This window comes from Stegostoma tigrinum, chromosome 17, assembly GCF_030684315.1.
Source record: "Stegostoma tigrinum isolate sSteTig4 chromosome 17, sSteTig4.hap1, whole genome shotgun sequence".
Taxonomy (NCBI): Eukaryota; Metazoa; Chordata; class Chondrichthyes; order Orectolobiformes; family Stegostomatidae; genus Stegostoma; species Stegostoma tigrinum.
This window is the reverse complement of record NC_081370.1, coordinates 9,925,939-9,939,335: the sequence shown is the minus strand read 5'-3', so window position 1 is coordinate 9,939,335 and position 13,397 is coordinate 9,925,939. Positions and strand designations below refer to the sequence as shown.

The following is a 13,397-nucleotide window of genomic DNA, read 5'->3' as shown; positions in this document are numbered from 1 at the left end:
ATTTCTCATCCCCATCTGATAAGGATCCTACTGGACCACTAATATCCCATGCCATGTGACATCCCCCTGTGCCTCTCTCAATGCTCTTGCCATGAGAAATGCCGTAATGGCTCAGTCATCATACGCCATTTGATTTTCCTTCCTCCGCTAGGTGGGGTGTACATCCAGAAGGAAAAAAAGACAGCCAACCTGAAATGATTTGTGTATGTCAAATTGTAAGTTCAGTATGACCAGCATGTTCATTTGGGGTCTCAGCAGCAAAATGAATTTGTTCACTGCATTGTGCTGCACTAGCCTAAAACAGATACACTACTTCTAAAAAAATCCGATTTGGCAACTCGCACCTCATGGGTTTATTTCTCACCTTATCATTGACATAATTTATGGCTGTCAAGCAGGTTTCTGAACTTCTTCTACCACACTGTTTAAAGGTTGCTGTTAAAAATCCATTTTCAGGAATCTTTGGACTCTGCACGATAAATACAATGAATAAACAATAATATAACTATTTATTTCTCATAATTTCTTAGGAGAATTATTTATGATTTATCATAATATATGGGAATCACTTCTGGATTTTATTGAATGCAAATGTGAACAACTAGCTCTGGCATCAGGTCTAGGTGACTAATAAAATCAAGCTTTTATGTGTCACACAGAAACTGCAGTTTTTGACTCAATTCAATTTGTTTCATTTGGTGGCTGTATCTTAATAGTAATGGGTAAAGATCCACTGGGATGTCGGCCTTCAGTACCATCTCATTCCAGTGCCAAGAGTTTGCTGTTTGCTGAATTTTATAGTTCAAGGTCAGCTTACCAGTAAAACCACAATGAGAGTTATCCAGTATTGCATTTCATCTATCATTACTAGAAAACCCCTTGCGTGGCCTAAAATGAGGAAAGACCTTTCAAGGACTGAAATGAATTCAACACTCAATGCATCAATTAAAAAAAAAGTCTGAACCAATTTTATGCCACCGTCTAAAGTTAACAAGTGAAAGAAATTCTCAGTGATTTTTGTGTTCCTCAAATGCCTGTTCTCAGATGCACTAGTCAATTTTCCGAGGTGGTAACCTCAAACAAAATGGTTTTATCTGGCCCAGATGCAAGAATCAAATTATAATGCAAATTTATGCAAAACAGAAAATTAGCTGCTGGGAGGAAACTCTCTGGCCTACAGTAGTCTGTCGCTAATGACTCAGGCTGTTCTCAAATCCTTTATCAAGCAAGTAGATGAAAGTTAATGATGAGTAAACCTAGCATTTGGTAATAAATATGGGCATATAGAAGGTTAAAATATGACACAGGGGTTTACACTGTGCTATTCGTTCAAGGAGGATAGGCAACAAATGTGGGTCTTGCCAGTTATGCCATCAACTCATTAAAGCATGAAAAAGCAACAAATTCTGATTCAAGGGACAACAATTGCTTGGAAGCCATTGTCTGAGACCATTTCCGAAAACATTTCTAAGTCTGTTCCTAACATGAGTTGTGAAGTGGAAAAGTGCCAAAGCTAAAGCTTCACACATACAATAATGACGGTGATGTGTATCAACATTGCTGTCAGCAGCATCATGTCAAACACTAATAGATGCTATGTGACACTTGTGGAATTCTAGCCATCTTAACAAAGACGCAGACTTGCGCTTAACAGTTGTATCATAACTAATGATTGATAATTGCAATTGTGGGAGATAGCCCCCACGCTATGGAAAAGACCTTTGCCATTCACCTGATCTATGTCCCTCATGATTTTATTAACCTCCATAAGGTCGCTCCTCAACCTCCTATGTTCCAGTGAAAAAAGTCCCAGCCTATCCAGAGATAGTAGGAACTGCAGATGCTGGAGAATCTGAGATAACAAGGTGTAGAGCTGGATGAACACAGCCGGCCAAGCAGCACCAGAGGAGCAGGAAAGCTGACGTTTTGGGCCTAGACCCTTCTTCAGAATTTTTTTTATAATTCAAACCCTCCATTCTCAGCAACATCCTGGTATTTTTTTTCTGAATTCTCTCTAGAGTAATAACATCAAACCTATAACAGAGTGATCAGAACTGCGTACAGCACCCCAGAGGAGACCTCATATCCTGTACAACCTCACTTTGACAGCCTAATTCCTATACCCAAAGGTCTGAACAATGAAGACAAGCATGCTAAACACCTTTTTAACCACCCTAACTACCTGCAATGAAAATTTCAAAGAATTATGTATCTGAACCCCTAGGTCTCTACAACACTACCTACCACTAACTGTATAAATTCTGTCCTTGATTATTTTACAAAAATGCAATAGCTCACATTTATCTAAATTAAGCTCCACCTGTCACTGCTAAGCCCATTGAATCAAATGATCAAGATTTCTATGTAATCTTATATAATCTTCACTATCCATGATACCACCAACTTTATTTTTACACTCAAACTTACAAATCATGCCTCCTATATTCTCGTCCAAATCATTAATATAAAGGACAAACAAAAGTGGACCCAGTATCGATCCCTGTGGAACACTGTTGGTCACAGGCCCCCAGTCCAAAAAGGCAACATTCCATCACTACTCTCTGTCTCCTACCCCCATGCCAATTTGGAATCCAATTGGTAAGCTCACCCTGAATCCCATGTGATTTAACTTTACTAATTAGTCTACCATGTGGAACCTTATCAAAGGCTTTACTAAAGTCCAAGTAAACAACATCTACTGCTTTGCCCTCATCAATCTTTTTGGTTACTTCTTCAAAAAACTCAATCAAGTTTGAGAGACATGATGTGCGTTGCACAAAATCATGCCGAATATCCCTAATCATTCCTAGCTTCTTATCTAGGATGTAAATATTATCTTTCAAAATCACCTCCAGCAACCTCCACCACTGATGTCAGACTCACAGGTCTATAAGCCCCAGGCTTCTCCTTGCAGCCTTTCTTAAATAAATGCTTTTCATCTTATATCTTTGTCTTCCAGATTTCCCTCTTTATACTCTTCAAGAGATTCATTTGATCCCAGTTGTCGACATCTAATATATGATTCTTTTTGTATTCTTGACTAGAACCTCAATATCTTTATTCATTTTTAGTGGATGCCACAGGCTGCTTGCAAAAGCACAACATTAGCCATCCTCTAGTGCTCTGGCACCTCACCTATGGTTTTAGGTGATACAAATATTTATGCTATGGGCCCTACAATTTTCTCCCTAACTTCCAATAACATTCTGGGATGCACTTGATCAGGTGCCGGAGATTTATCCACGTTTATACTTTCTAAGACCTCCAGCACTTCCTTTTCGGTAATGTGACATTTTGAGAACATCATTGTTTATTTCCCTGAGTTTTCTAGCCTCCATTTCTTTCTCCACAGTAAAAGCTGACACAAAATATTCATTTAATATCTCTCTGATTTCCTGAGGTTCAACACAAAGATGACCTTGTAGTTTGTTCAGGGGCTCTACTCTCTCTTAATGTACTTACCAAACCTCTTTGGATTATTCTTAACCTTACTTGCCAAGGTCATCTCATATCTTTGTCTTCAGATTTTCCTCTTTATACTCTTCAGGACATTCATTTGATCCCAGTTATCGACATCTAATGTATGATTCTTTTTGTATTCTTGACGAGAACCTCAATATCTTTATTCATTTTTAGTGGTTGCCACAGACTGCTTACAAAAGCATTCACAGCAGGGTAGAGGGCATATTACTCCAGCAAACAAACTAGCAAACTAATTATAACTCCAAACATGTCAAGCTACTTGGCAGACTCACTGGCTGACATTTCTCCAGCAACCATCATTACATGTTTGCCTTGCTTCTTTCTAGGTAAACACACACATGGAAAGTTAGAGCTCTGTTTTCCCTATATCGGATATGCTTCCTTCTCTTTTGTGTGATTTCCTTTGCCCTCTGGCCTGAAACTTTCTGCTTGTTCTTTTACAACTATTTCTTCTTTTTTTTCCAATATGTTGTTTTTATTCAGCCTGACAGTTTCTTAGCATGATGCTAAGCTGTGTCAGTTCACTCTAACTGATGATTGACAAGTTCAGAGTTTCTGTACATGCCAATAGCTTTCCTGAAAGTAAGTTTCTCCTCTTTCTGTAGATGTGCACTATCTCTGATACGTAAGACAATCCTAGCTCGGATGAAATCATCTTTCAGTTATCCAACTCATCGGATTCAGTTAGATGTATCAATTAGGTCACATACAGTCTCTTTCTCCACCAGAGCTCTATTGTTGAATACATAGTGTCCATAAGCAACAGAGTTCCAAATGCGTTTCCACAGCCTGGAAAATCTTTGCAGTCTGTTTTATTTCGGCTCCTCAGTGAGATGTATTCCAATGTAGCTCGTAGTACTGTTTCCTGGCACTGAGTGCAAGTTTTCTACTCTAAATTGCATAGTCACTTTATTTAATTCTATAGCTATTTCATAGTTTTGCCAATGAGTGGAAAACTTATAACGCTGTTTCGTTTTACCTCTTATTTAGACAGCAGCTGTGAGTGGAAAATGCACAGTCATTTTCATCCATAATTCAAAGCTATCACTTTTTTTCCTTGTTTCTTGTTGTTTGTTTCAACGTCTGGCTTTACCACAACTGTTAAGATCCACACATTTCCAGCTGCACCCCACTCTTGATACCATACTTCAAGAGGTGTGTGTTTAAGGGCTACCACAAACTGTACATGAAGGCATTTACAGCAGTCACATGACTAGGCAAGGCAGCCAGAACAGTAAGAATAATGCTGCTTCTCCAAATTGAAACTGGGATTTTTCTCATTTGATTCCAGGTAATCTTCCACATGACAGTCCTAAATGGCAGGGTAATCCCAGCTGGATGATGTGGTTATCTGCATCGTTCTATTCATTTAAACTCCTTCAGTATTCCTGGCTACACTTCAGAGACTCTGAAGTTTAACTCTGCCAATTTGTATCAAAACTTTCTTGACTTGATTAACTGCAGTGTCTTAGTATGGGAAAAGTGAGTGCAGCATAAGAGAAAAAAAAATTTAAGGGAGGGTGTAAATATATCAGTGACCTGGAATAGAATTTACAAAATATGGTGATGAGTTTCCAACACTTTGAAACTACAATAATTTTAAGCATGCAAGTGAATTTAAAATGGGTTTCAGAGGATGAAAAAGACAGAGGTATCCTCTAATATCATACATTTTTCTGTTACAAAGAAACACTGAAAAAGTTTTGGAAGTACTGGGGTAGGAAAGAGGAAGCTTAGGTAGTAATCACGCAGCAAAAGGAGGTTATCATACTACCAGAACCTTTCAGAATATGACTATTAATTACTTACTTTGACCAGCAGGTACTTGCATATACCATGGAATCTGTAACTCCGTAAATCAAATGAAGTGACAAATGATCCTCCTTCAACTGAGCAGCTCCCTGTACATGGCTCATTGGTACAGTTCCACCGGCCTACAGAACACAAACTGTAGAAAGAAAAGAACTGTTACAGAATCAGAGAAGTTTTACAGCACAGAAGGACGTTATTCAGCCCATTGTATCTGAACTGTCTTACTAAATGAGCATCTACACCTAGTGCCAATATCCTGCTTTTTCCCCAATCTCTCACACATTATTTCTAACTAAATAATCATCCACTGCCCTCCTGAATGCTTCAATTGAAACTGCTTGCAACACGCTTCCATGCAGCACATTCAACATCTTAATTATTTGTTCAGTGAGAATAATTTTCCTTACTTCATGCTTGCTTCTTTTACCCAATTCCCTCTTGATCTTGTTACTTTTATGAGCATGAACGGATTCTCCCTGTCTGCTCTATCCAACCTGCTCATAATCTTGAAATCTTCTATCAGATGTCCTCTTAGCTTTCGTATCTCCAACTTGTTCAATCTCGTTTCATAACCGATGTTCCTCATAAGTAGAACGCTCTTGCAAACCATTTCTGCACTCTCTCCAATGCGCTCACATTAACTACACAAAAGCAGAAGATAAGAATAAGGAGACTTTGGATGTTGGGTGGTGCAGCCGATCATACACCTCCAGTAGTACGCTGGGAGTGGATCCACGTCGAGGTCGCCGCACCTTCTCTGGCACCTTGCAAGTACCACAATGGAGAACAAGGTCCAGATCACCAGAGGTAGACAGATTCCAGAGGCCAACCACTCTGCCTCTACTCATCCCTCCACGTATAGCTATTACACAGGCAGACCAAGAGGAAGCCAGGTAAGAGTGAGATCCATGCAGTTGTAATGAGTGTATGACAACAAGTAGGAGAAGCTCATGACAGCCAAATGGGAATGGCAAAATCTATCATTCAGGCCTTGTTTCCCATAGCGACTAAAGCACATACTTCAAAATAGCACCGGGTAATCAGATGGCTCTATTCTGCACTGAGAGTCCGAGTATTTTGATAGCTGCTCCAGAGTCCTGTCAGTTTCCTAAAAGTGTCCTGGTTTTCACCTTTTTCCTTCTTGTCAAATCTAGGCCTGGCTGAAGAAAATCTAAACAGGTAGATGAGAGTAAACCGGTTGATGTGGTGTATATGGATTTAGCAAGGCGTTCGATAAAGTTCCCCACAGTAGGCTGTTGTACAAAATGCGGAGGAATGGGATTGTGGGAGATATAGCAGTTTGGATCGGAAATTGGCTTGCTGAAAGAAGACAGAGGGTGATAGTTGATGGGAAATGTTCAACCTGGAGACCAGTTACTAGTGGTGTACTGCAAGGGTCGGTGTTGGGTCCACTGCTGTTTGTCATTTTTATAAATGACCTTTGATGAGGGCGTAGAAGGATGGGTTAGTAAATTTGCAGATGACACTAAGGTCAGTGGAGTTGTGGATAGTGACGAAGGATGCGGTAGGTTGCAGAGAGACATAGATAAGCTGCAGAGCTGGGCTGAGAGGTGGCAAATGGAGTTTAATGCAGACAAGTGTGAGGTGGTGCACTTTGGTAGGAGTAACCGGAATGCAAAGTACAGGGCTAATGGTAAGATTCTTAGTAGTGTAGATGAGCAGAGAGATCTCGGTGTCCATGTACACAGATCCTTGAAAGTTGCCACCCAGGTTGACAGGGCTGTTAAGAAGGCATAGAGTGTTTTAGCTTTTATTAATAGAGGGATCGAGTTCCGGAACCAAGAGGTTATGGTGAAGCTGTACAAAACTCTGGTGCGGCCGCACTTGGAGTATTGTGTACAGTTCTGGTCACTGCATTATAAGAAGGATGTGGAAGCTTTGGAAAGAGTGCAGAGGAGATTTACTAGGATGTTGCCTGGTATGGAGGGAAGGTCTTACGAGGAAAGGCTGAGGGACTTGAGGCTGTTTTAATTAGAGAGAAGAAGGTTGAGAGGTGACTTAATTGAGACATATAAAATAGTCAGAGGGTTAGATAGGGTGGATAGGGAGAGCCTTTTTCCTAGGATGGTGACAGCGAGCACGAGGGGGCATAGCTTTAAATTGAGGGGTGAAAGATATAGGACAGATGTCAGAGGTAGTTTCTTTACTCAGAGAGTAGTAAGGGTATTGAACGCTTTGCCTGCAACGGTAGTGGATTCGCCAACTTTAGGTACATTTAAGTCGTCATTGGATAAGCATATGGACGTACATGGAATAGTGTAGGTTAGATGGGCTTGAGATCGGTATGACAGGTCAGCACAACATCGAGGGCCGAAGGGCCTGTACTGTGCTGTAATGTTCTATGTTCTATGTTCTTTAAAACATTAGAACTGTGGGGAAGCTAGTGACGTAGTGGTATTATCACTCGAAAAGTAATCGGAAGACGTGGATTAATGCTCTGACTACATGGGGGCATGAAAGCTCAGTGCAACAAATGGTGAAATTTGAATTCAGTTCATAAATCTGGAATTAAAAGTTAATCTAATAGTGACCATAAAACAATTTTGAATGTCATAAAAACCAATTGGTATCTCTTATGTCCTTTTAGAAAGGAAAACCACTACCTTCACCTTGTCTGGCCAACATATGATTCCAGATGCACAACACCACAGACGATTCTTAAATGCTCTCTGAAATGGTTGAACAAGCTGTATCAGGTGACTACAAAGTCCAATAAAATGAATAGAACCAAATGAACCGGTTTGGGGGAGGCAATGTCCCAGTGGTAATATCACTGGACTGTTAATCTAGAGTCCCATGGAATGTTCTAGGGACCCAGGTTCAAACCCTGGTCTGGTAGACGGTGGAATTTGAATTCACTGAAAATGGGGAGTTAAACATTTAATATGACCATAAATCCACAACAGATTGACAGAAAAACCCACTTGTCCACTAATCTCCTTTACCGGGTCCGACGTACATGTGGCTGAATCTTAGTTGCCCTCTAAGCAATGGGTAATGGGCAATAAATGTTGGCCTAGCCAGTGATGCGCTCATCCCATAAATGAATTTTAAAAAACACACAGAACCAATCAAGGCATTGTAAACAGTAATGACCCACATACACACAGCTCTGTTGATCCTGTAGAGTCTTTCTCACTATTATCTTGGGACTAGTGCCAAAATTAGGAGAGCTGTCTCACAGACTGGTTAAGCAACAGCCTATCATTTCCTGCAGGGTTTGATTAAAAAAAACATACAAAATAGGTCTGAAATTCGATCCTTCGAACCTACGCCACCACTCATAATGATCATGGCTGATCATGCAATCTCATTATCCCATTCCTACTTTCTTGCCATATTCCTTCAACCCTTTTGCCTCAAGGACAACAAGCTCCCTCTTGAATATATCCAATGAACTGGCCCCAACAGCTTCCTAAGGGAGGGAATTCCACAGGTTCACAACTCTGAGTGAAGAAATTCTTCCTTATCTCAGTCCTGAATGGCCTACCCCTTATACTTAGACTGTGACCCCTAGTTCTGGAACGTTCTTCCTACATCTGGCCTGTCGTGTCCTATCAGGATTTTCTATCAGATTCTCCCCCTCATTCTTCTAAATTCCAGTGAATACAAGCCCAGTCGATCCAATCTTTCCTCATATATCAGTCCTACTATCCCGGGAATCAGTCTGGTGAAACTTCACTGGACTCCATCAATAGCAAGAATGTCCTTTCTCAGACTAGGCGACCAAAACTACACACTATGCTTAAGGTATGGCCTCGTCAATGCCCAGTGTAACAGCAGCAAGGCATCCTTACTATAATATTCAAATCCTCTTGCTACGAAGGTCAGGATGCCATTAGCTTTCCTCACTGCTTGCTGCACCTGCATGCCAACCTTCAGCAACTGTTCCACCATGACACCTAAGCTTCATTGCACCTCACCCTATCCTAAGCTGCCATCGTTCAGATAATAATCTGCCTTCCTGCTTTTGCCACCAAAGTGGTTAGCCTCACATTTATATTGTATTTGCCAAATATTTGCCCACTCAGCCAGTCTGCGTAATCACCCTGCAGCCTCTTAGCATCCTTGTCACAGCACACTGCCACCCAGCTTAGTGTCACCTGCAAATTCCAAGTGAATGACATTGTTTCAGTTATCACTATCACAATTTCCAGGGTACAAACTGTCCCAATGTTAAGACAGACCCACTAGAAGTGGTATGTAGCCAGGAGAATTCTGTCCTGTGAGTCTTCAACATTAGGTCCAGACTCCATTAAATTTCTTAACATTAGGTCAAACATTTATGTACAAGGACAAGTGACCTGAAATGTTAACTGTTTTCTCCTTCACAGATGCCGCCAGACCTGCTGAACTTTTCCAGCAACTTTATTTTTTTTCTTGATTTACAGTATCCGCAGTTCTTTTGGTTTTATTTACGTACAAGGAAATTTCCTGCAGAATGAATCAATTCTCCTCCATGTTGAACACCACTTAGAGAATGCAGTGAATGGTAAGGAGTACAGAACATTGTACAGATGGGAACATCAATGTTGTTACCAACAGTGACCTGACAGCACCACTGAAATGGTTGAGCCCCAGAAGGCCATAGTTGTTCGATGAGACATGTGGCAGATGGTAAGGGAACAATCAAGAGGGAAAAATGTATTTGATCTCATCCTCACCATTCTACCTTCAGCACCTCCAATCATCTGTCTATGACAGTACTGACAGGAGTGACCACAGCACAGTCCCTGCGGAGATAAAGATGTGGATTCACAGTGAGGATACCTTCTGTCATATTTTGTGACATGACCGCTATGCGAAATGGAATGGACTTTCAAAAATCTAGCCACTCAAAACTAAATCGCAGCACCTCACTGATGCCCATCAGCAGCAACAGAATTATACTAAACCACTAGCTATACCATCACAGCCCAATGTGCAAGTTACTAGCAAGGCAGCGAGTGAACCTTTGTTCATTGAAGAGTGCAGGATGACTTGCCAGGAACAGCACTAGGCATAGCCAGAAATGAAATGTCAGCCTGGTGAAGATATAACATACGACTACTTCCATACCAGGCAGTATATGTAAAAAGTGATAAACAGAATTAATTAATTCCACAACCAAAGGATCAAATCTACGCTCTACAATCCTGCCACATTTAATTGTGAATGACAGTGGACAATTCAACAACTCACTGGAGGATGAGGCTCCACAAATATTCCATCCTCAAGGATACAGAGCCCAGCACATCATTGCAAAAGACAAGGCTGAAGTATTTGCAAAATCTTCAGCCAGAAATGTCAAATGAATGATCTATTTTGGCCTCATTCTAACGTCCTCTTCACCACAGAAGCCAGCCTTCAGCTGATTTCACTCATTCTATGCGAGTTAAAAGACTGACCTTGGTTGTTGGTAAGATTTTGGAGTCCATTATTAAGTATGAGATTGTGGAATACTTGAAAGTCCACAGTAAAATAGGTCTTAGTCAGCATGGCTTCATCAAGAGGAGGTCATGCCTGACAAATCTGATGGGACTCTTTGAGACAGTAATGAGCAAATTAGACAAAGGAGAGCCAGTGATGTGACATTTTTGGATTTCCAGAAGTCCTTTGACAAGGTTCTCCGCTGGAAGCTGCTAGGTAATTCAACAGCCCGTGGCGTTAGGGATAAGGTACTGGCATGGATAGAGGATTGGCAGACTGGCAGAAGGCAGAGAGTGGGGATAACGAGGTCTTTTACAGGTTGGCAGCCTGTGATGAGTGAAGTTCCGCAGGGGTCAGTATTGGGACCTCAACTATTCACATCATATATTAATGATCTGGACAAAGGGTTTGAGGGCGCTGTTGATAAGTTTGCAGATGACAGAAGGAACAGGTAACGTTGAGGAAACAGAGCGTTGCAGAGGTCTTGGGCAGGTTAAGAGCGTGGGCAAGAAGTGGCAGATGATATAAAATGTGGGTGTGAGTGTGCACTTTTGTAGCAAAACAGAGGTATTATTTTCTAAATGGGAAAGGCTTCAGAAATCTTATGCACAAAGGGACTTGAGAATCCTCATTCAGGATTCTCTTAAAGTGAACATGCAGGTTCACTGGCAGTTAGGAAGGCAATTGCAACGGTAGCATTCATTTCAAGAGGGTTAGAAAACAAATGCAAGGATATATTGTTGAGGCTGTTTAAGATTTTGATCGGAACGTATTTGGAATATTATGAGCAGTCTGTTATTGGCAGTCTATTAATGGCAGGGTCCCGTATCTAAGGAAGGATGTTCTGGTATTGGAGGAGGTCCAAAGGAGGTTTAAAGGAATCATGCTGGGATGACAGACTTGTCATATGAAGGAAGATTGAGAACATTAGCATTAGGTTAGCACTGCAGCCTCACAGGGCCAGGGACCCAGGTTCGATTCCAGCCTCGGGAGACTATCTGTGTAGAGTTTGCACATTCTCCCCGTGTCTGCATGGGTTTCCTCCGGGTGCTCCGGTTTCCTCCCACAGTCCAAAGATGTGCAGACTAGGTGGATTGGCCCTGCTAAATTGCCCGTAGTGTTCAGGAGTGTGTGAGTTATAGGGGGATGGGTCTGGGTGGAATGCTTCAAGGGCGGTGTGGACTTGTTGGGCTGAAGGGCCTGTTTCCACACTGTAGGGAATCCAATCTATTAACACCTACCTAGCAACATGGACTGTTTTCTAGTATGCCCTGCGCACAAAGGCAGGTTGATTTCAGTCCGTTCAATTACCACTGTATCTAATCTCAATTATCGGACAAGAGATTGAAAGTGTCATAAACAGTCCAATCAAGCAGCAGCTGCAAAAGAATAACCTGCTAACTGACATTCAGTTCGGTTCTTCAGGGCCACTGAGCTCCTGACCTCATTGTGATATTGGTGTAAACATGGACAAAAGAGTTGAATCCAAGAAGGTGACCGCTTTTGGCATCCAGACAGCATCTGATCATGTATCACATCAAGGAGCACTTCCACCTGGAAGGATATGGGCAGCAAAAAAAAGTAAAAACCACCACCTGCAAGTTCCCCTTCAAACCAATAATCATTCTGACTTGGAAATGTATTGCTGATCCTTCACTGCCTCTGGATCAAAATCCTGGGTTTCATTCTTAAAGGCATTGTGGGTCTATCTGCATCTTATGGGCTGCATTAGTTCAAAAAGGCAGCTCACCATCAGCTTCTCAAGGGCAACTATCATCAGGCAATAAATGCTGGCCAGCCAGCATTGCCCATGTCTTACAAATGCATAAAAAAAGTCATCAGAGCTGAAGATACAGCCTGGCCAAGTTTAACTGCAAGGCCTGGTGCTTGTCTGGTAGCAGTTTAGATAAAGATTGTGTCAAAAGCTTAATGTTGCAATTGGGACAGCAATCAATATGAGAATTGGGAATTTTATTGTGAAAGATCAGAGTTTTGGATAATATTCAGTCATATGGTCCCTTTGGTGTTGTTTGTGCATTTTGTGAATAAAATTGTATTGAATTGCAAGTTGACTCGGTCCCTTTTGTTTGTCTCATAAGTGCATTACCTGGATAAAATAAGTTTATGTACAAGCTGAATGAATTATTCAAAGCACGGAGAGCAATGGATGGGCTCCAATAAGAAGTTTCAGTTTCTCTATGTCAAATCCCACCCGTCTTGCATTTCTGAACATCCAACCTGAGCCTGAATTAAGAAAGCAGTTTCCCTGTGTGATGAGGGAGATAATGGGACCTGCAGATGCCGGAGAATCCGAGATAACAAAGTGTGGAGCTGGATGAACACAGCAGGCCAAGCAGCATCTTGAGAGCACAAAAGCTGACATTTCGCACCTAGACCCTTCATCAGAAAAGGGGGATGGGGACAGGGTTCTGAAATAAATAGGAAGAGAGGGGGAGGCGGATCGAAGATGGATAGAGGAGAAGATAGGTGGGCAGGAGACAGACAAGTTAAAGGGGCAGGGATGGAGCCTGTAGAGGTGAGTGTAGGTGGGGAGGTAGGGAGGGGATAAGTCAGTCCGGGGAGGACGGACAGGTCAAGGGGGCGGGGTGAAGTTAGTAGGTAGGAAATGGAGGTGCGGCTTGAGGTGGGAGGAGGGGATAGGTGAGAGGAAG

The 13,397-nt window shown here is 41.7% G+C and overlaps 1 protein-coding gene across 1 annotated transcript in view; it reads right to left on the bottom strand.

Moving 5' to 3' along the window:
- Positions 1 to 13,397, bottom strand: part of LOC125459470 (mucin-6-like) — a 224,983-nt gene that overhangs the window by 94,486 nt on the left and 117,100 nt on the right. Inside the window, exons 16-17 of the mRNA XM_048545971.2 lie at positions 5,293 to 5,431; positions 365 to 469 (exon numbers count right to left, since the gene is read on the bottom strand). Of these exons, the coding sequence (XP_048401928.2) occupies positions 365 to 469; positions 5,293 to 5,431 (244 nt within the window). The remainder of the gene's footprint in view (positions 1 to 364; positions 470 to 5,292; positions 5,432 to 13,397) is intronic.